The 23635-nt window shown below is 39.2% G+C and overlaps 1 protein-coding gene across 1 annotated transcript in view; it reads left to right on the forward strand.

Annotated features, from left to right (window-relative positions):
* The window catches only part of clvs2 (clavesin 2), a 58936-nt gene extending 42850 nt beyond the window's left edge, over positions 1 to 16086 (forward strand). Inside the window, exon 5 of the mRNA XM_071927329.1 lies at positions 15993 to 16086. Within this exon, the coding sequence (XP_071783430.1) occupies positions 15993 to 16086 (94 nt within the window). The remainder of the gene's footprint in view (positions 1 to 15992) is intronic.
* Positions 16087 to 23635: the final 7549 nt, after the last annotated feature.

Raw genomic sequence — 23635 nt, forward strand, 5'->3', positions numbered from 1 at the left:
AGATCATACACAGTGAATATTCATGTCAGATTCAGTACATTCAGATATTACACACATCTACATACGCATACAGAATACACTGCACAAGTATCATTGAGTAGTCCAAGACATGTTTCAATAATACTGACCTTTCAGCTTCTGCTTTCCCTGTCATTTTTTAATTATATTCTAAACAGATGTATACATTTCTGAACCAAAAAGCAACTGAACAAATGAACAAAGAAGCTGTCACTCTCGCCCATCCATTCATAAAGGTACACTCACAACCCGATCTATTTGGCAATCCTGTAGATGCAATATTTTATAGAAGGATAATTAAAGCAAGTCTGGTCTCTGTGGACCGATATACCCGACCCATTTTGTCCACCATCTCAGAAATTTCTCCGATTGCATCTTTATAGAAAATGTCAGTCTTTCCATGATGTAAATATCGTGTATAATTTTATACCAATCATCTAGTGTTGGAGCATCTGGTTGTAACCACTTTTTAGTCATGGCCTTCTTCCCTCCCACTAGTAAAATCCTCATTAAATATTTATCTGCTGCAGATTGAATATGCAGTTCTACCTCTCCCAAATACAATGTGAAAAAGTCAAATGGAATAATTATTTGAAATACAATTTCCAAACATTTATGAACTTCTCGCCAAAAGGGTGTCAGTGTCGGGCAACCCCAGAATATGTGGTAATGATTGGCTACGGTTGAGCCACATAACCTCCAACAATTTGTACCAGCACCTTGATATCTCTTTTGAGCAGGAGTTATAAAGAATCTCATGGTACTTTTCCATCCAAATTCCCTCCAGCTATGTGAGTGAGTAGTTTTCCACTGTAGTTTACAAATATTCTCCCATTCTTCTTCAGATATTTGCACTCCTCCTTCTCTTTCCCATTTACTTTTAACATGCTGAGTGTTTGAGTTTGAGGAGTTCTGTAAATTTTTGTATAATTTTGATATCAGTCCACGTCCACTCCCAGATACATAGGCTGTCACAAAAACATTCAGCATGTCACTGCCCAATTTTCCTGATCCCTCAGCCATGATCTCATTCAACCGATGCCGTATCTGTAAGTATCTGAAGAAGTCTTTGTTCTCCAATTCATATTCCCTCTTACACATTTCAAAACTTTTTACCACTCCCTTTTGTATTAAACAACAGTATGCAGTTACCCCTGTACTCCTCCATGTTTTGAATCTAGAGTCTGTCCTATTTGGCTTAAAATCAGCATCATACGCACACCACCGCAGTATCTTCTCTGCACCCTTCAGGTTATGGTTTTTAACTATCTTCTGCCATATTCTTAGTGTTACTTTTATCCAAGGGTTGTCTTTATCATGGAATTTATTTATCAATTCACTATCTGCTATAATGGCTTGTAGTGGGGGTCCTGTAGAGTCTGTCTCCTCTATTTCCTTCCACCTTGCCCTAAATTGTGGATCACAAAGACACACCAGTGGTCTCAATTGTGCTGCATAGTAATAATCCCTTAGAATTGGCAACGCCATACCCCCTTTTTCTTTTGCTAATTGCATCGTTTTGTATCTTATCCTTGGTCTCTTACCCATCCAAATATAACGAGAAATCAATTTATCCCATTCCATGAATTGCTGATCATTTATTTCAATTGGTAGTGTCTGGAAAAGGTATAACAGGCGAGGAAGAATAACCATTTTAATTGAGTCAATCCTTGATGTTAGATTAAGGAAGGGTAGGAGATTCCATCTAGAAATGTCCGATTTTAGTTTCAAATTTAGAGGGACATAGTTGGCTTCAAATAATTGTGTAAGATCCTGAGTGAGATTAACTCCTAGGTACTTCATTGGCTTTGTGTCACATCTCAGACCATATTTATTTAGAAGCTGCTTTGGTGGATCAAAATTGAGGGTTAAAATCTGGGTTTTTTGAACATTTAGCCTGTAGCCTGATAATTGACCAAATTTTTCCAGAGATGACATCAATGCTGGTAGGGACGTTAAGGGCTGGGTCAAGAAAGTTAATACATCATCTGCAAATAGTGATAATTTGTGCTCCTCTCCTGCTATTTTTACTCCAGTAATCTCTGTATTTTGTCTAATAAATTGACTGAGTGGCTCAATAAAAAGAGCAAAGAGAAGTGGTGAACAAGGGCATCCCTGCCTGCATGAACGTTCTAATATAAAGGAATTTGAAAGACTACCATTAATTTTAATTCTTGCTGTAGGAGTATTATACACAGCTTGAAGAGCCTGAATAAGGTTTCTGTGAAAGCCAAACTTATCCAGTACCTTATACAGGAAGGTCCATCTAACTGAATCGAACGCTTTTTCTGCATCCAATCCCATAAGCATCGCTTGTGTCTTATTTTCATGTATATTCCACATGATATGCAATGTCCTTCTTAAGCTGTCTTGAGTCTGTCTCTGGTGGATAAAAACCGTCTGGTCCAGGTGGATGAGTGACGGCAAAATTTTCTCTATTCTTCTAGCTAAAATAGACATAAATATTTTATAATCTACATTTAACACTGAAATAGGTCTATATTGTTTACAGTCTAATTTGTCTTTACCTTCTTTTGGTATTACTGAGATTATAGCTGCTCTCCACGAAGGGGGGATCTCTCCCTTTTTAAGCACCCAATTACATATATGACGTAATTTTGGAGCTATCTGTTCTTTAAAACATTTATACCATTCGGCCGAAAAACCATCTGAACCTGGACTCTTATGTGGTTTAAGCCTTGCTATTGCGGCCTTCACTTCATCATCAGTTATTTCTGTCACTAAGGTTTTATTTTGCTCCTGTGTTACTATAGGTAAATCCAAAGATTCAAGAAAGTTTTCTATTTCATTTATGTTATCTAGTTTTGGTTGTGAGTATAAGTTCTTGTAGTATTCTTCAAAGCTATGTTGGATCTCCTCTAGTTTATACTGTATTTTCTTTGTTTGGGAACATCTTATTTTAGTGATGGTACTGTCTGCTTGTTGTTTCCTTAATTTATACGCTAGTAATTTCATTGCTTTGCTACCTGCCTCATAGTGTCCCTGTTTTAAAAAAAACATTTTCTTTTTAACTTCCTCTGAGTATATCTCATCTATCTCGTTTTGCAGTTTTTTAATCGCCACTCCATTATTTGGTTTCACTCCATCTTTATGCTGTTTTTGTAAGTCTTTCAGTTGGTGATTTAAATTATTAAGCCTCTCTTGTCTGCGCTTCTTTAGTAATGAGGAGTGTAAAATTATTTTCCCTCTCAATACTGCTTTGTATGCATCCCACACTATAGGAGGGGGGACCTCTCCATTATCATTCTCTTTAAAGTACATTTCTATCTCCTTTCCTAATTCTTCTTTTACCTGGGTATTATTTAATATGCTTGAGTTCAATTTCCACAACGTTGATTTTGGGTTACTATTTAAATTAATTATAATTTTTATTGGTGAGTGGTCAGATATATCAATTGTTCCTATATCACATGACTTGATTCTGGAGAGGTCTTTTTTGAACATGAAAAAGTAATCAATTCTAGAGTAGGTGGAATGAGGTGCAGAATAATAGGTGTAATCCCTACTAGTCGGATTTAGATCCCTCCAGACATCAGTAATACCAATTTCTCTTATAACAGAATTTATTTTCTTGATTAAGGGTTTATTGTGATATAAGCTGGAGCCAGATGAGTCCATATTTGTCAATTTTATGTTCATATCACCGCCACATATGAGCACCCCCTGAGATTCTGTTGATATAATGTGAAATATTTTGTTAAAAAATTGCCAATCACTTCCTGGAGGGGCGTATATACTACATAATGTTACCATCACCCCTTCAATCCTCCCTATGGTCATTATATATCGACCCTCCTTATCTTTAATCTCTGAAATATGTTCGTATTGGACTTGGTTTGATATAAGGATGGCAGATCCTCTTCTATGCCCTGACTGATAGGAGGAGTAAAATAGGTGTTTAAATCCTCCTCTTCTCAGTTTTACATGTTCAACGTCTGTTAAATGTGTTTCCTGTAGGAATACCACTTGCACCTGCTCTCTTCTCAGTTTTGAAAATATTTTACTTCTCTTAATTGGATTCAGGATACCATTTACATTATAGGAAATTATTTTTATATTATTATCCACCATTACTTTCGGTGTGGAGCATCTGGATATTTCTAGATAGGGTTTGTGTGACAGCTCCCATGCTGCTCTGAACTGCAGCAAACAAACAAACACAATAAGTAGTTAAGTTTAGAACCTTTTTCAAAAACCACAAATATTCATTGGAACTTCCAATGGTGGGGTTCACAAAGGAACCCTGTGCAAGTTGTTGTACAGCAGCCTTCCCGAGGGGAGACCTCTCTTTTAAGAAAGGGCCCTCAGTCACCATGGTAGCAGTCCTGCCCATGTGAGTGCAAATACAGTCCAAAAGTAAGTCCCCCGACTTATTTGTTGCCATCCTTTCGGCTTTATATAACTAAAAAATTAAAAATGATGAAAACCATTATCCAATTTTAAACTAAAGATATCTGACTCACCCCATAAATCAAAAAGATTAGGCAACAACCAGTTTCTGCCACACCTGAGGAAAAATAGCAGTCAAACATTTACCTAGAATGTCTAAGTATGGCATATATTCCCCCAAACAGTACTAGTGTAGTCGTTGTCTACTCAGCCTTATTCTAGTCTTTCTGTGATGGGTCCCTGCTGAACTTCTGGAGCTTGTCCTTGTATGTTGGTCCTCTTTGGTTACGACTCTGGGTCTGTCTTCGTCCGCCCACGACCGACCATGACAGCCTCCTAATCTGCTCCAGAAGTGTCTCGGGTGGTTTAAGCACAGTAACCTGTAGACCCTTCTCTGCCATCTCCCTCGTCGCGTCTTCAGCTGAGTTGTAAATACGAGTTCCGTCTGGGTAGAAAATTCGAAGTCTGGCCGGGAAGGGCGTCTGGAAGCGAATCCCATTTTCTTTCAGAACTTTCTTGGCCTCCGCGTACTCTCGTCTTTTCTGGAGCACACTCGGTGCATAGTCATTATCCAAATTTACTTGAGCATTTTTCCAGACGAACCCCTTCTTCTGCCACGCTGTTCGTAGGATCTCCTCTTTCATTCTATAACACTGAAATGCAACGACGATGGATCTCGGGGGAGCTCCTTCTCGTGGTGCCGGACCTAGCGCTCGATGTGCCCGTTCAATCTGGAGATCCTTATCACCCGCCAGGGATAGGTTATATTTTAGCAGCTCCTCGACAAAATGTATCATCGACGGGGACTCATTCTCTGACCCCTCCGCTATAGAATAGATCCTGATATTATTTCGTCTGGATCTTCCCTCCTGGTCAGATTGTTTGGCCTCTAGGTGAGATTGGAGTTTCACTAGCTCCTCCATCACTTCTTCCATCGACTGCATCCTCTCCTCAGCACTCAAAATCCGTTCCTCCGCCTCGTCAAGTCTCAACTTTGCCTTACTAATCTCCTCCTTAATTTCTCCGAGTTGTTGTCTGTTGTCTTGACGGAAGCTTTTTATTTCTGTCAGTATTGTGTTTAAACTGACCTCCTCGTCTGCCTCTTCTTCGTTAGCTTTAGCCGGTGGACTGCAGTTAGCGTTAGCTCGTGAGTCTTCCCGACTATCGCTGTCGTGTGAGTCGACGGTCTGTGTGTTTTTCTTTGGTTTCATTTTAGTCTGCCTGTCCCGCATCCCTATTTTGCCCTTATCCATCACTTCGAGTTAGTTTAAATCGTGTTTGTTAAGTTTAGAGGGCAATTTATTTCCAAATGTCGGAGGAGAGAAACTTTTAAGCTGCCATCTTTGCGGCTGCGCAGTGGAAGTCGTAACAACAGTTTTTAAATTCTTAATTTTAAGCTTTATTTATTCAGGGAACGTTGACACAGCTCCATGCACAGTACAACCACAGTCCTCTACTGCCAGACAGACGGTTTAAACAGCAAGGAGGACATGATATAACTAGATAAACCAAATAAAAATATTGATAACATCTATAGGGCTTTTTATACTGCAAATGATTTGACGTTGAGTGTGACAAGGGGTTAAACTAGGTGAATTCATATACCCAGTAAACTACCCTGAAAACTTTGGGATGCATTTTCATCCTAGAATGCCTAATTAGACATGAGGAGTGCATCAAAAGACCATTGTTGTTGGTGTTACAACAGCCTCCACTATTGTGTGAGTGAGTGAGTGAGTGAGTGAGTGAGTGAGTGAGTGAGTGAGAGTGAGAGAGAGAGAGAGAGAGAGAGAGAGAGAGAGAGAGAGAGAGAGAGAGAAAGAGTGAAACCAGCACAGACAAGATGACGCTGTGACAAGGGCTCCACAGCCTCAGGGATACACAAGACATATACGCCTCTGCTAGCCTTTTATTGAGAGAGAAAGAGAGAGATGTGTGTGTGTGTGTGTGTGTGTGTGTGTGTGTATATGTTCTGTTTCTGTTTTGTGCAGAACCAAGCTGAAAGAGCTTCTGTTTGATGCAGCAGATTTCTGAGTCTTAGTTCAGGTAATATGAGAGGTGATTTTGGTCCAGTCAGTGTCGTCCACCTATGATATGATGGATATGATACAGTTTGATTGATTACATATTTATTGTAGAATTCATCAATACTACACTGTTTGTCTATGGGAAGACCTTAACGTGAAGTGATTCTAATGAGATATTTTGATTGGGTACCACACAAGTATACATTAATGTTTTATTATTAGTAGTATTAGTAGTATTATCCTAGGTTTCAATTTTTGTGTCCCATTTTATTCAGAAAACCTAGTGATCATAATTCCCTTTTACACTATGATTCTTTTCATCTGTACCACCACAAAATGTCTCCAGTTAGACCTTGTCAAATCCCCCCATTATTTAATACAGACCGGTTCCTAGGCTTGGGAACCGGGCTGGAACCGATATTCGATATTATTGAGATATTTCCCGCGATATCTAATTTCTAGGCTGTTCATAATAAGTATTATTATTAATAGGAAGAGTGAGTGGCTTTAATGTATGAAGAGTACGCACAATCACTGCCCCAATATCATTCAATAGAAATAATTTGTTAATCTGAAGACAGTGGAGGTCCATAAAAATAAACTAAATAAAACCAAGATTAAATTGTTACAGACAGAAACATATTCAAGTTTGATGCTTTGGTATATCCAGGTTTAAATACAGACCATTTCTATGAATTAACTTTTTTATGAATGTGATGGAATGCAATTGATGATGCACATGTTATGATGTTATTTTTATGTTTAAATTAATGGGAGTGTAGGCAAGTTTATTTATATAGCACATTTCATACACAATGGCAATTCAAAGTGCTTTACATAAATAAAATAAAAATAAAGACATAGATAACAAGACAGTGCAAGAAGATTAGAAAAGTGAAAAGTGCATTAAAATCACATTTAAAAGAAAATATAAAAGATAGAAATAAGTAAATATTCCAGTGCAGATGAGTGTTGCCCTAAATTTCTTAAAAAGCCCTGGCAAACAGAAAAGTTTTAAGCCCTCATTTAAAAGATTCTAAAGTGGAGGCAGATCTCAGATTTTCTGGTAGTTTGTTCCAGGCATGAGGAGCATAAAAACTAAAATCTGCTTCTCCATGTTTTGTTCTGACCCTGCACAGTAAGCAGACCAGTGCCTGAAGACCTGAGGGGTCTGGCAGGTTCATAACATTGAAGGAGATCAGAAATGTATTTTGGTCCTAAACCATTAAGTGCATTATAGACATGCAACAGAATTTTAAACTCAATTCTTTGGCACACAGGAAGCCAATGCAGTGATCTCAGCACTGGAGTGATGTGGTCCAATGGTGTAATTGACTCTAATTGACCATGGTGTATATATACAATCAGGTAAATGTACTAGGGTTCACACCCTCTTCCCAACCACACCTTGATGAAGGCCCTGCTTTAATCGAAACCAGTCTGCATTTTTAATTCTTTGTCCTAGTGTTATGACTCTGGTCATTTGTGTTTATGTTATATGCCCATATTCTAATAAAGGCTTTTCATCTCCTTCTATGCGCAAGAGTGCCTAAAGATAGCCCTGCATGGCTTCTTTTTTGTTTGACAAAAATATTGGTATGAGCATCAATATCAGTATCAGGCCTTCAAAAATCCAATTGCTGTTAAAGTCCTAGAGAACTTTATGACCAGGTCGGGCATTTCTGGCCTAGTTCTTCTACAGCCCTGATTTAAAGGGGCATAAAGTAATGAATGACTTTTATCTAGCTATATGAGCTGCCAGTGGGAATTAAAGCAGCACCAACAGGGCTCTGGAACACTTTACAGTGGCGTGTAATTGACATAAATTATAAAGTCACATTTTCACAATAGACAGGAGTACGGGCCAGAAAGTGAGTTTTGAAAGCCAGAAATCTCAGCAGCTGGTCAAGTATCAACCCCCATAGATATATTAATTCAATTTGTGATATGGGGCAGTTAAATTCTTCATTTCCCCTATAAGCATGGGTCAGTAGATTATAGTGGTTTTCTTAGGAGTATCCTACTATGAAGTGAATATCTAACCTGTCATGGCATCATTTTCCTTTCAACCAACCTTTGTTTATTGTAATCTCAGTGGGATTTTTTTTAAATAGACCAACTGATTCACAATAATAACAAAACACACACACACACACACACACACACACACACACACACACACACACACACACAGTATTTAGTTATACTGTGTGCAGCAACAGTAAGATCTGGTGAATCCTAGTAATCATAGTAATCCTGAACACTGATGGCTCATACTGTGACCTGCTGACCTGACATGTCCTGTGTAATGCTGGCTCACTTTCACATCCTTACTTTTCTTCAAGCCAGTACATAATACAGTTTGAGTTTAGTGAGTAGACGTCAAAAACACGTCAAAACACCGGCCTACACAGTAATTTGAATTAAAGGGGTTTTCTGTAGGAACCACAAGGGCTTTCAGAGCAATATTCCACTTAGTTTTAACATGGGGGCTATTCAGCACTTGACTGCCATGAAAGCCATAATATAAAGTACTCTCCAAGATCAGATGCAGCTGGATGAGTTTGTAGCATTTGTAGCTTTTGAATGAGGCCACGAAAATATCCTGAAAACTTACATTTAACACGGTGATTCAACAAAAGATCCCGCTTTTAAGACAATGAAGCGTCCTCATTTTGCATTTCTATTCTTGGTTTACACTAAAATTAGTATTTAAAAATAAAAGTAGATCCGGTCTCCCAAATAGGAACTATCTCTCCTAAATGGTATCCCTCCGCTATGTTCTCTTCTATCAATAAAAATGCTATTTGGCGGAACTATGTTCTAAAACGGTCCATTGAATATCACAGTAGTGGGATCTATTGTTGAATATGTTAACGAACGTTTTCAGGCTATTGTCATGGCCTCATTTAAATGAATGGGAAGTATAAACTAGTTTATATGGTTTTCATGGCGAGTTTTCAAGTGCCGAATAACCCCCATGTTAAAACCAAGTTTAAAGCAACTACCAGTACAATTTGAAACTTGATGACTTTGGCGACCCCCTGAGTCCCTGGTAGTGTTTTACATCAGCTGTCGCAAAGACGACTCGCCACCTGTCGTTCTCACCTGGAATTTATTAAGTTTGCCCAATGCTAACAAAACAGCACTCTCTCACCTTGGAACGAGTGATACTCGCTCGCCCAGTGTTTGTATCACAATGTGTAACTGCAGTGGCTAATTTATGTGTGACAAATATTTTTGCTGGCGAATGTTTTAGCTACAACTAGATTGAGCTAGCACAGCGGAATTTATTAAGTAACTGCAATAAACAAATAGAATAAACACATGAGAGCAAACCAACTTTAATTAACCAACTTTCACCACAATTGTCTAACTTTTCTATAGCCATTATACTATATATTATATCAAAATGAATTTGAGAATTGTATGCTGTATGAAAAGCCCTATAGACAGTATTCATCCTAATGTTTGTTTAATGTTGTCTGGCTCCATAATTTTATATCATGCTCCTAATGCATTATATGATTGTGCCTAGAAATTTATGTGACCTTTATACCATGAAAATGAGGATACCAATATGCCTATATATGGGCAATATTATCCTGGTTTCAATGTTGAGTTTTAGTCTCCCATGATAGTCTAAATGCTATTTCAGAGGATTTTCCACCCCCACAAGAACATAATAATTCTGGGGGAAACAATGAATACGTTTTTTTTGTTTTTTTTTTCGCTTTTTTGGCATGAAAATGTTCAAAGATATTGAATACTACATATCAGCTATCGTCAGCTTCAGTAAAAAAAATATAAGTATTGGTTACCAGTCTTTCAAAACCCATATTGGTTGAACCCTAGTGTGCATGGACACAACAGTTACAGTTACAGTTACAAGGATTTACAATAGCATTTTAACGCTGCGAGGGAAGCTCCAGCCTTGATGGAAGCTCTGTCTCGATAGAGAGTATCCTTGTTGCCATGAAGGGCATTTGCTGCTGTTAGTATGTTTGACATTGCGTGGAATATCATATCCTCCTATAGGCCAGGCTGCAATATGATTCATCCTGACAGTAAATCAGCCATGGGATGTCAAGTGAGTCATCCACTCAAGACATTTCCCTTATATTGGCGGTACACTGCAGTGTGCTTCTATACTGGAGCTCAGACACTACAGGAACGCACTAGCCAGGCCAAATTATCTATGTATGTGTTTGAAAACTAAATTGACATGATCATTTTTGCATCTAGTTGCGAGAACATTTTTCAGTAACACTTGAAGTGGTGTTAAGACATTATAAGGCATCATAAGTACATTATGAGCATATTATGAGTGCATGATAATTATTATAACCAAACATGATATAGATAACACGATGTGCAAATATGCAGGGTGTTGAATTCTGATGGTAATGAAATGGTACTGAACTGTAATTTTCTGATGTTTGTCTGATGCTTATAAGAAAAGTTGTGTTGCACCCATAGACTGTAAAAAAAGATGGACGTAGTGAGTGTGACATCACCCATAGGTTTCTGAAGGCCCGTGTTGAAGCCAAAAGATTGGGTTTACGATCGATGCCATGTTGACATTTTTTGGAGCCGCAGCAGCCAAAGCGAGACCGAGGGTGGTCCGCAGAGCCACAGCTTCGCCTGCTATTGGTCCGTAATCGACGACCAGACGATCACTGGACAGGCGACCTGTCAATCACTAGGAAAACAACCCTATTTTATATCCATTATATCCCGTTAATGACACAATTATTGAAAAATCACCATATGGACACACAGAATAAGTGAAATTAGCTACTGAGACCATAACCTCTTGTCGAAAAAATGTATTGACTTCATATTTTGAGTGAGAAGTTTGCCCACCTCCATGCAAGTCATGGAGGTCCCATTGACTTGCATGGAGGTGGGCGGTTTGGAGTCTTTTTGGTCTTTTCGTCTTTTGCCCCTAGCGAATGTTCGAGGAATTGCCGCCTGCCGCCACTTCCTTATTGGCTTCAAATTCACCCCTGGTTTTGGCCGCTTGGTTGTGCCACAAATTTCTTATCAGCTATGGCTTGCGGCATCATGGAAATCCATTGGAGAATTGTCTGCATACAATAATGTCTAAATATGTTTAGGATGAACTAATGTTTTTCATGCCATGCTATAATCATGTAGAAATGCTGTGGAATAGTGACTAACCATGTTAAAATGACAGTAATTCACAGTTCTACTCTGCTATCAAAATATCAGCTAAATTGGATGATAAGAAATTAAGAGAATCATTTTTCACAGCCATATTCACAGGCACACAACAATTCACTCCTTCACTACCACATATTTCTAAGGGGATAGCCTATTAACTCATGGCTTTAATGTGTGTAAATCATTGCTCTATACTGCCATTTGCTTGCCATAATATGAACAGCCATTACCACAGGAGACATTAGCTCATAGCTCTGTAGGTACATTTTACTGTCTTGCATTAGATCAGTGATCTATTGCAGTCACTGGTGCATAAGATTAATTCACTGCATTGCAAAATATCACTGGTGCATTCAGTGTATAAAAGAAAATCTCAATAGTGCATCATTACACATCACACTGATATAGAGAACATTGACTAGTACATTAAACATATATATATATATGCCATATTTTGCAATTGGGGCATTAGATCACCACTCTCTTTGCCATTAGCGGACTAGCTAAAGGACAAACAGTTATGGGGTCCTTTTAATGCTACGGGTGTCCCAGGGCATGATACCCCAGGAGTCTTATAGGACAGTCCAATAGGATTTTTTTTTTGAGTCTTTTAAGAGTCAGAGAGAAGTACTGCTGTTGTCAAGCTCCTTTTGGATTCTATGAAAGGATTATTTGATGGAACACAGTGAGATCCTTGCTAGCAGTCAGAGTTGAGATGACTGATAACTCTTTGTTGGATACTGTGTAGAGCTGTGTTTTTATGTGTGTGTGTGTGATTGATTATGAGATATTTCATTTGTCTTGAGGCTTCATCTCTGAGGTCTAGTATGTTTCAACCCACAGGTGAATCTCTGTTTGTTTGCTGGTGTAATTTGCAGTTACTATATGACCACACTGTATCTCTGTCTCTTTCTCTCTCTCTCACACACACACACACGCACACACACACACACACACACACACACACACACACACACACACACACACATGCGTGCACACACAGGAGATTGCCCCAGATTCCTTCTGTCTGCCTGTCTGATGGATAGTTCTCCTTTGCCCCCTAAGCAGCTTATAGGCCTCTATTAGAGAGATCTGTCAAAAAATACACAGATACACACAATAATAGACATTGTTGCAGCCTTTGTCCGATTGTGACATTTCATTATCAAATGACATTTTGTCCAGGGCCTCCAGAGATGGACAGACAGCTATGTATTGTTCTTTCGGCAGGAATCAAGAATGGGGTTTAATAACGGTTTTATTTGAGAGATATAGTGAGAGATAATATGCAAGTGCTTGCCCATGTGCTGGTATTGCATATGACCTTTGACCTCTTGAGAACATATCAAGCAAGGGATATTCTCATTTATCCAATCCTCTATGTTCCTCCATGAGTGCAGTGTTACCTCTGAAACATGAGCCTCCCAATCTTCCTCCTCCTTTGATGATGATGATGCATATTGTAGCTGTCTGTTTTGAATACTCACTGTATCATTTGATTGTGGTCAATATGCTTTATATGAATTATTACTATCCTTAAGTTCAATGGAGAGTTTTAGTGTCAAGTTTAAGATTCTGTATCAGCGCAAAATATTGGCTATTGGCAGCTTCAATCCCAAAAATATTGGTTTTGCCCTCAAAATCCCTTAAACCACCTCCCACTGTACTATATGAATCTGGATTAAATAGTATCTGAATTGATTTGCCAATCTGGAGGTCAAAGCAGGTTAAAACACACACTAAAAATGATTTTGTAAATACTGTTTGATGCAGGTCTGCTACATTATGAGAAGTGGGATACTGAACATGGAAGGTCATTTTTTGGAAAAAGAACTCCAGTAGTAACTTTGTTGATTTTCACACACAAGCAGGGGTTAAAGTGGGCCGGAACGATCCGGAACGGTGTTCCTTCACCTTCGATTAATAAGAAGCCTAAATAAATCTGATTGGCAGTTTCATACATAATAATGTCAAGCGAGTTCACAGGGCTGCCAACTCTCACGCATTGACCGTGAGGCTCACGCAATTGACATTTTTCACACGCTCTCACGCCACAAGTCCATTTTCTCACGCAGTGAAAAACAAATTCATAACTGATAAAGTCGCGCCGTGAAAAGAGGAAACTGACAGCGCACGGACAGACGAGACAGAGCAGCACCGTGCAGCAGCGAGTTATTCAGACCATCTGAATAGCGAGAAATATACACAAATCTATTATATTGTAATTTATTCCCATGCATGGTGCTCAGAGTAATCTCAGTCAGCGGCTCTTCTGCGTCTCTCCATCTCCTCTCGCGCCATGCGCACGCAGGCAGGAGTGAGAGTGAGTTACTATGGTTACGGGGACGCTCTGTGTCTCTGTCGCTCTGAAACTTTCTCGCGATTCCCAATAATAGGTTTTTAGGTTAGTATGTATGCCTATGCAAAATCATGAATGTAAGCACCTCAATGCTGAAATCTAGTAATATAACATAATTTTACATTTTTGGTTAAAGGGTAACTTCGGTATTTTTCAACCTGGACCCTATTTTCCCATCTTTTTGTGTCCAAGTGACTAAAGGGGACAACAATTTTTGAAATTGGTCCAGTATTGAGCGAGATCGCTTCAGCCGGCTGCCGCGAAACGAGCTGCAATGTAATCCGACGGGGTAAATCGCACCGTCGATGTACGTCCACTAAAAGTGCTTGTTTTTGCCACTGACAGGCTCAGATTGTTATTATAAGTGTCTGACAACATTATGGAAAGGACCCTACAGAGAAATGAAACGTTTTTCTTTACCTTTTGCTTGATCCGGTCTGTGTGTAACCAAGTCTCGCTCAAGTCTCGCGAGAGTTGAGACCGGATTACATTGCAGCTCGTTTCGCGGCTGCCGGCGATGCGATCTCGCTCAATACTGGACCGATTTCAAAAATTGTTGTCCCCTTTAGCGACTTAGACACAAAAAGATGGGAAAATAGGGTCCAGGTTGAAGAATACTTAAGTTACCCTTTAACATTATACAGGGTTGCTGTTTCTTGACTTAATCCAAGAGGTTAGGCGGTGTAGAAATGCAGGAAATTTGTTTTAAATTACTATTTTTTTCTGACCCCCCCACCAATTATGCATCTTGCCCCCCCGCCCGGAAACAGGCTTCCCCCACCTGCCAAATCCCACTTTAACCCCTGCACACAAGCTATGTTTCCATCCAACTGTCAACTGAATTTTAACTTTTGAAATGTCACAAACAATAACATATGAAATACTTGCGTTTCCATCAGCTGGGTAGAAACAAATAAATAGGCTTCCTGAATGTCAAAAAAACACATCCACTAAAAAATGGAAAGTATTTCAACAGTTGGTTAGTATTGATTAGTATTAGGCAAGTTTATTATTTGTATTTGTTTTAGTGTGAGCTAATGTTGGTCATATTTCATGCTTTCATCTGAAGACCAAACCAAAGAAATGCATTTGGTGATATTGTAATGTACCAACTTATGGTAATACAACCATGATGGAGACAACATGTATGATATTGTAATGTAGGGGAGAGCGGGGCAAGTTGTCACGTGGGTAAGTTGTCTCTGGCTTTATTTCTGAAACTAAATATTTTAGAGCTAAAAGTCCAATTACAAAAATTTAATTTAATTAACTTTCTTAAGAATTACATAATAAAACATCAAATTAAATGTGTATATATTACATGTACATTAATATATCATACTGTTAGAAATTGTATCAGAATTTATGTTTGTTTATGTATGTTTGTGTGTGTGGTGGGTGTTGATTTCTGAGATGAAGTATGTTCATACAAGAGTATGTTTTCCATGTTATTATTGTATATATACTTCAGAGGAAATGGAAGTGTGTGCACAAACAAACCATACTTAACATGGGGTAAGCTGTCACAAGTTGTCAAATGGTTTTTCATCAGTAATAACATTTTGTTCCAGTAAATTATTCAAAATGTAAAAAAGAGGACGTTAGAAGACCTTAATCAAGGTAGAAAAATATATATCGTATCTCAGTATTAAGGCACTACTGAGAAATACACCAATGAGTAAAAAGTGTGACAACATGCCCTGCTCTCCCCTACCAACTAGTGGTTATACAACCATAGTGGAGACTTCATTATTTATTTGACAAATCTTTCCATTGCTATTTATCACATAATTTCTTTGACAAAAAAATGTTCCACTTCAAAAAACTTTGCGCTGACACTGAGGATGTTTTATCAAACTTGTCTGTTTCCATTCAGTTTTTCTAAATGGATACACAGATAGAAACCCAGCACACACACACACACACACACACACACACATACACACAAAAACACACACAATCATTACTGATGGTGGTCTTGTCTTTCCCAGGTCTCAATCGGTGGTGGAGCCAGGCGTCCTGAAACGACCAGATAAAGTCAAGAGTGAAGAAGACAACATGCAGCCGCTGCTCTCGCTGGACTAAACACACGCTGACAGCTTGAAATGAAGCCCACACATGCACGCACACACCCACACACACACATTAACAGCTCAAAAACATACCCACGTTAAAAGTTCAACACACAAATACACTAACTTACCTGGGCACACAAGCCACACACACACACACACACACACACACACACACCCTGGAAACACCATCCTCAGAAAGTGCTGCTGTTGGATTCTACAACATGTTTCTCTTGAACTCACGGAACAAAAACGAGCTGAAACAGAGCGGACCGACAACAGACAGCTTCCTCTGTGCTTGAAACAGACGGCCATCGCGAGACGGACGTTTCCTCCAACAGAAGGGCATCCTAAGAGCTACTGGTGGTGTACCATATGTTATTTATTTAGTTATTTGTCAAGTGCCAATTCCAAAACTGTAAATTCACTCTCTAAAAAATTGTCCTGCCCTCAGTATCAAGGAGGGACGGGATAGTTCTTGTGGCTGGAACAAACACAAGCGCATAGAGAGACAGCTGTGAAGGTGCCACACATGCTGAAAATGATATTTTGTGGAGGGAAAATAGCGTTGTCTACAGCTATACAGTATATGGGTTATTGGGGGGGGGGGGGGGGGGGGGGGGGATTGGAAATCATACTTCAAAGGGGCTTGGGGCCGTGGTTCCTATGCTGCACATTGCTGGCTGGAGGCTTTTCTTTTTCTTTTTCTTTTTTTTTTTTGTACAGTATTTAGAAGAAAATGCCCCCAAATGATCAAGAAGCATGGCTCAGGATTTAGCAGGAGTGATGATAATGAGCTTGTTCAACCTGGAGCCAAACTGGGCCGACCTTCAGGTCTGGTAGGTTTACTGTGGGCCTACTGGGGGTTTTTCTGGGGGTTTACTGGGGGTATGGGCTTCTTTCATGTGAAAAGACTCGGTTGGAACTATCGGTCTCTCTCCAGCTATCTCTTAGAAAAGCAAACCCCCCTTTACTGTAAGAGTTGACTCCATGAATAATGCGCTTTTTCCTTAGGCCATTTTCTCTCTTTTGCCTGGCCCATACATTACAGTATACAGTATTTCTTGTGCCATTAGAAAATATAAGGCTCTTATCCAGAATGGCTTTTTTTCTTTTAAACAATCAGTTATGACACCAACCATTTGTTTGGCTGAAGATGTCCTCATGTTACCAAAATAATATATTTTGTCGTGATGAATTTCATATATGCTTTGAGACTTTGTATGCACTGTAATAAGCACTGTAACACAGCCTATATTCTGTGGTGGTTAGCTTGATGAAAGGGACTCCTATGGGTGGGATGTCTCGTCTGAAATGGAGGATGAATTTAGGTTTGTAGAGGTGGAAGGGGAGGTGGGGGACAAGTGTACCGCACTCTCCTATGACTTCGCTATATGTACATTATATTTTCGGTAATAATGTCCCACTCCTGAATCTACCATCAACCATTACAGTCAGGCAAAGTGCTCTTCAATTTTTGACATGGTTCCAAACATGGTTCCAAAAATCAGACATTAAGGCACTTGTGCGCTGGTTATAACCCCATATAAATTCATTTTAGCATTAGTTATGATATTCAGTGCAGAAGTGTTCTGAAAGGATTTTGAATCTATGTTAAGTGTTATTTCAGAAAAGTGTAAGTATTTCACATATTAGAAGTATTTCACTTGTTTTGGTGACCTCTTGAAGTTGCAAATGGATTTTGGTTTCAGTACAGCAGTTGGAGAAGCTAGTAAAGTCACTATACTTGAAAAACAATTTAGATACAGTATAGTATTTAAAAAGATAGAGATATTATTTTCCACATACAGTATGCTTTTTTATGCCGGTGAATCTAAACAATATTATATACACTTCTATATGAAATCGACACCAGTTGAAGGTGTTCTAAGTAGCCTAGGCACTATAGTGGTGTTACAAACCACCACAACACTCACAGAGAGGCCCAGTTACACTAAAGGTTTGCACAGGGAAGAAAGAAAGGTAGACCAACGGAATGGCGTGAAGGCAGATAGACAGGCACCCAGCAGCAGCCAGGAAAGCCACTAATAAGGCAGGCAGAGCAACAGAAGAGACAGGCAGGCAGGCAAGCAGATAGACAGATATCCAGACAGGCAGGCAGTCTGAAGTGGCTGGCTAGAACAAGGCTAGACAGCTGTAATGCTAAACTATCACGCCAGCGTACACGACATGTCAACCCCACTTAGAGCCGCTCAAAGCCTCTGCACTGTATGGAATAGAGTGCTAGACACAAATCGCAGAGTGGCTCCCCCTTTGGCTCCATGCTATCTGTCTGGGTTCCACCACTGCTCAAATTAGGGTCACACTGACACATGAGCTTGCCAATATATGGGGGCAATATTGGCCTTTTATTAAATATTGGGTATCAGTCAGTCAGTGTCGTGGTCCTGTGATGGAAATTCCTCTCTGACCACAGCTACATAAAAACAGCCTGGAATACCTGCTATGAATTCTTTTCTTTGCATATTCATTAAAGTGGCACTAAGACTTTTATGTAAAAATCAAGCCGTCTAAATCCTAAATCGCAAAGTTGGGCTGCAACAGAGAGGAGCGTCCCATCCCCACTAATTGAGATGCCACAGATTCACCCTATTTGCCTAAATTAAATTCTGCTGTTGCATATGGACAAGTCAAGTCAGGTCAGGAGTGTGCAATTGCCGCAAAACAATAAAATGGACAATAACATGGACAGTTACAATGAGATACCAAAGCAAATAAGATGGGGAGAAACATGATGAGGCAGGTAGATGGGAGTTTGGCGGCTAGGGCAGTGCCGGCATCCACAAAAGCTAGCGCAGCACCCGTGTCCACTGCGAGGTGAAATCATGACCCACACACTCGAAAGAGACATATTCAGCCACATACCCACTCATACAGACAGCAGACAGTCAATGAAATGATGCAGAGAGACAAAGACGCAGCCCTAGACTAGGTTCCCAACAGTCTGGACTCACCAACGTTAGATCTTTTGCCTCTCTGCTCCCTTTGGTATCCTTTGGTATAAAGCATCATAGACCGGGGGGGGAGCCAAAAGGGTGGCCAGGGTGGCACTTGCTACCCTTGAAATCTGATTGGCCACTCTTGGTGCCAACCCAAATTTTCTTGTACGTCATTGGCTGTTGAACTCCAACTGATTGAAATTGTTGTTTTAAGTGACCAAGGCGCCGTTATTGACAGAAAGAAGTGCTGAAGAGTGACAGGTGTTGATGTTATGTTTCTTTTTTTCCAGATAATTCACAGTCCAGTCCAGAGTCAGTTTTTCACCTAAATAATCATTGGACAGTACAAGTCAAATGAGTCCTTCCAGTAATAGAAACGTTGTCCTGCATGCAATAATTTGTTTCTGAACATATTCAAACTTATTTACTGAATCTTGGGTACACACAATTGAAACAATCAAACTATACTGCATTACAGTTAACTTTTAACTCTCAATGTCGCTTATAGTCGTTGGACCCCCAAGACCCCCCAGGATTTCTGGGTATTGAAGTTCAAATTTCCCAAACAGTTGCCTCTTGTTGCTGTAAATACATTTTTATAGGAAGTAAAGGTAGTAATTTAAAGGTAGTAAAGTATCCCAGAGTTTCCCCTACCATTGGATAGGTGTGGTGGGTCACCCCACCCCGCTCCTAACCCTAAATTAATTTCATGAGTCTGGGTTTCAAGAATAGCCAGAGAATTTTAGTGTCCCATGGTCTAAAGCACTGGTTCTCTACCATGTGTCATGGAAGCCCACACGTCTTTAGGTTTTCATTTCAACCAATCACTATAGCAACTCATTTCACTGATTTGAACACCTTCAACCAGAGAGGTGGAACTGAATAGTGAAATGAGCTGCTGTTGTGTTTGGTTTGAATGAAAACCTGCAGACTCTTGGACCTTGATGACATGATCTAAAAGCTGGTTCATAGGCTTTCCCACCCTGACAAGAATAACATTCTGGGGGAAACACTGAATGCATGTAATATTTTGGGCATGAAAATGGTCAAATTTGAAGATACTGAATATTGCCACGGCAGATCAGCTATCGGCAGCTTTGATACAAAAATATCAGTATCAATATCAGTCTTCAAAAACCCATATCAATTGAACCCTACATCAATACTTGGGTTGGGTTTCCCTAAAGCATCTCATCCATGTTTTAACATACTAGATGGCCAAGCAATGCCATTGCTTGGCCATGTAGCCACTTGTCCGACATGTCAGCGCCCTCTCCTACTTTTGTAAAAGGTTCTTTGTACCAGTGTAAGTCAGTAAGATGCTTTGGGGAAATGCAGAACTGCCTGTTTTGTGTACATCAGAGTGACTGTATTGAATTGAGGGTAAACGTTCAAACCAGAAAACGTGTTTATCAAGTGTTTCAGAGTGCTTACCTTGCATTAGTAATTCTGACAGATGACTATATGTATTTCATAGTTATGACACCCGTACAGTAAGGACTCCTACTCACCATTGGGATTCAGTCAAGCTTATATCGAGGTCATTCAGGCTGTGACTCCCTTCCAGAGTTGTTCAGGGGTAATGTAAGGGAAAACCTATTAGTAACATAAACAGGGACACACACAGCCACTGTAGATGCTTCCAGTTTTTAGGATAAGAAGTTTACATGAAATAAAATCTGCATCTAAAAAAACACTGCTTGAATATTGCTAAACTGAGTTTAACTGAATCCCACTCACAACTCCCTGCAGTTCAGTCCCTCACTGGTTTCTTTTAAGGTTAATAGGGTTAAGTGAGTTCAGAAAGGCTTATCTGTTGCATTGTAAAACTTATTGTATGTAGACGAACTTAAACACATTAACACCATTGGTGGACAAATGAAATTTTATTACAAATGTACTTTATTGGGTGATGCTTTGTGCTTTACCACACATTTAAGATTTTTTAAATGTTTTTGTCAGTATTTTATTAAGACTGCTATTTACCTTGTTTATTACACAAGTGACCGATTGGTATATGTTGTATGCATTGTAAAACAAAATTATGAAGTTAGAATCTGTTTTTATTTAGGTAATTAAGCATTAGGAATGTTCTTCCTGTGTTGTTATTGTCTTTCCTGCTGACCTTGGTCAAAGCATTGTTAAAAACACTTCCAATACTTTTATGCAGCCAGTGTTTGAGTTTGACTGCCATGGCAGAGACTAGCATAGAGGGCTTTCAAGTGTGTAACACACCCTCTGGCGGCCATATTGGAGGTCCTCAGTTCTTGGGCAACAACAGCAATAGTGATGCTTAATTTCTGTGTCGTTTTGGACCGAGACCTGATATGTCATCCCTGATACAGCTGATCAGTTTTGTGGTTAGGTAATGTGAGCTTGTTAGCTATCTGGTCAGTTAGCCATCACTGTCAACATCTGATTTGCACACTAGCTAACGTATCTAGTAGAAGCTAACATTAGTAGTGGCTAGTAGATGCATGTTAACATTAACATTAGTTGCTTTGTTAAATTATCGCTGGCTAGTTCGTTAGCTAACAAAGTCAAAACTAGCTAACTGTTCAGGTTTACTTAGCTGACTCTTCTCAAGCTAAAACTCAGAGCATTTTGGAGTAGAGACTAGAGCTAAAGACAAGACAGTTTACTGTCACAGTAACCTAAATTTCTAAAAAAAAAAAAAAAATCTACCTTATCAGACTATTCAATTTTACTTACGTTACTGAATGGATCTATACCCACGCAAGCATCTTTTTCAGGTGTCTCTCTTTTTTCCAACCTGATTGTTATATATTTAGACATTTAGCTGTTCTTACAGCAAATTCTCCAATGGACCTCCATGATGGCACCAGATGTGGTTGACAGGAGATTTGTGACACAACTGCAAAGCCTTTATAGTGACCTGCCCCTTGACGAGGAGGATCACAGATCTCTTGGGCATGGGCCTGGGCAGTGTTTCTCCAAGGTTAGGGTTTGATTTTCCAGAAAACCCGAATCCCAACCTTGAATTCCCAGACATTAAGCAACTGAACTGCTGAACTGTCCTGAGGGCAAATTCTGCCTGTTCAGCACATAGTAGAAGAGAGGACATTGCCATCATTCATGGAGGTAGGATACATGTATACAATGCTCAGTATTTTTCACACTGTCTGGTTCCAGTGATGTCAATGTCCTCTGCTGCTCTGTGCTTCTTAGTTTGACTGTCCAGGCAGGCTAAACTACACACGGTTCAACAGAACTTTGTTTTTCCAAGTGTCAGACATTTAAACTGGCAAATAACATCAATTACAAGCAATTACATGTCTTAATTGGCATGTGTATAGCGCAGTAAGGGATCAGTGTACATATGAAGAGTTTTGTTCCAAAGTGAGGTGTCCTTTTGAAAAAAGTGACACTTGCTCTTGCAAAATGATTGCTGACATGAACCATTGCTAACATTTTAGAGGATCCAGTCATCCATATTTCAGAACCACTGAGTGATGAATTTCAAGTAATCATTTTCTTCTAAGAATGTATAGATAGCATTTTGGAATTAAACCCTTTATATACACAATTCATCTTCATAAGCTTTGTCAGTGTAATACTGTTTTCATGATGATTTCCAATCCTGTCGGAGTTTGGATAAACAAGGTTCTGTTTTATTTCTCACTGAATTTGACTTGGGTCTGATTTATAACCTCATCATCTCAGCCAAAGCCACTTCTTTGATACAAAATTCAATGTATTATTTCTTAGCATTAAGAATCTGTGCTTTGATCTCGACGTCGAATGATAGGTATGATGATTGATAATTTTCTTTGAAAATGAATGCATAACTTTAAGTTGGTTCTTTTTTTTCTTTCGCATATCACTGTTCTTTGATTGTATATTTATAGTAGGAGCTGAAGGGAGACCAAACTCAAAATGGAATTGTGAAATTATTATGGAAAGCCAAAATATTATAGGAGCAAAAAACTGTTGAGTTAGCAGGTGTTAAATGTTTAAATGTCTTCAAAGACAATTTGCTGAAATGCATAATGTAACTGAGTCAAACAAGCAAAAATAAATATGGACACACGTAGATTTTCTCACTGCTCACATTTGTCTCGTGTTTCAGTGTGTTGAGCCACTGTCCCATAAATTCATTCATTATAATTCTTGCAGTAGCATTTATTGAATAACAACTTCATTCAATATACTCTATATTCTTAGCATGATGTACTATATTGTTACTGAAAGGTTAAAATTGATTTCTTACACACTGGGATTAAATATTATCCATAAGAGATTTAGCTGAAAAGCTCTAATTGCATTTCTTTTTTTTTTATAGCTCTTCATAGAGGCTCATCCAACAGCTCACACCAATGCAACAGTTTTTTTTTTTTGTTTTTTTTTCATTTGTCTCCATATTTGGTAGGCTACTCAGCGCTCATTGCTGTGGTGTTTCTGCGCTGCACTTCCCAGAGATCACCTGTCAATCAAACAGTGTATCCAGTACTGTGATGTCTTTTTCCTTGGATTTTCTGTTGATGAAGTTTGAGTTTGTATAGGTGGCTCTCTTTGTCTTTCCAGCCATGGTGGATATTACTGCTCATGCTAACTACCCAGTTCTATTTATTCCAAACAAAC

Source organism: Centroberyx gerrardi, chromosome 18 (assembly GCF_048128805.1).
Source record: "Centroberyx gerrardi isolate f3 chromosome 18, fCenGer3.hap1.cur.20231027, whole genome shotgun sequence".
Taxonomy (NCBI): domain Eukaryota; kingdom Metazoa; phylum Chordata; class Actinopteri; order Beryciformes; family Berycidae; genus Centroberyx; species Centroberyx gerrardi.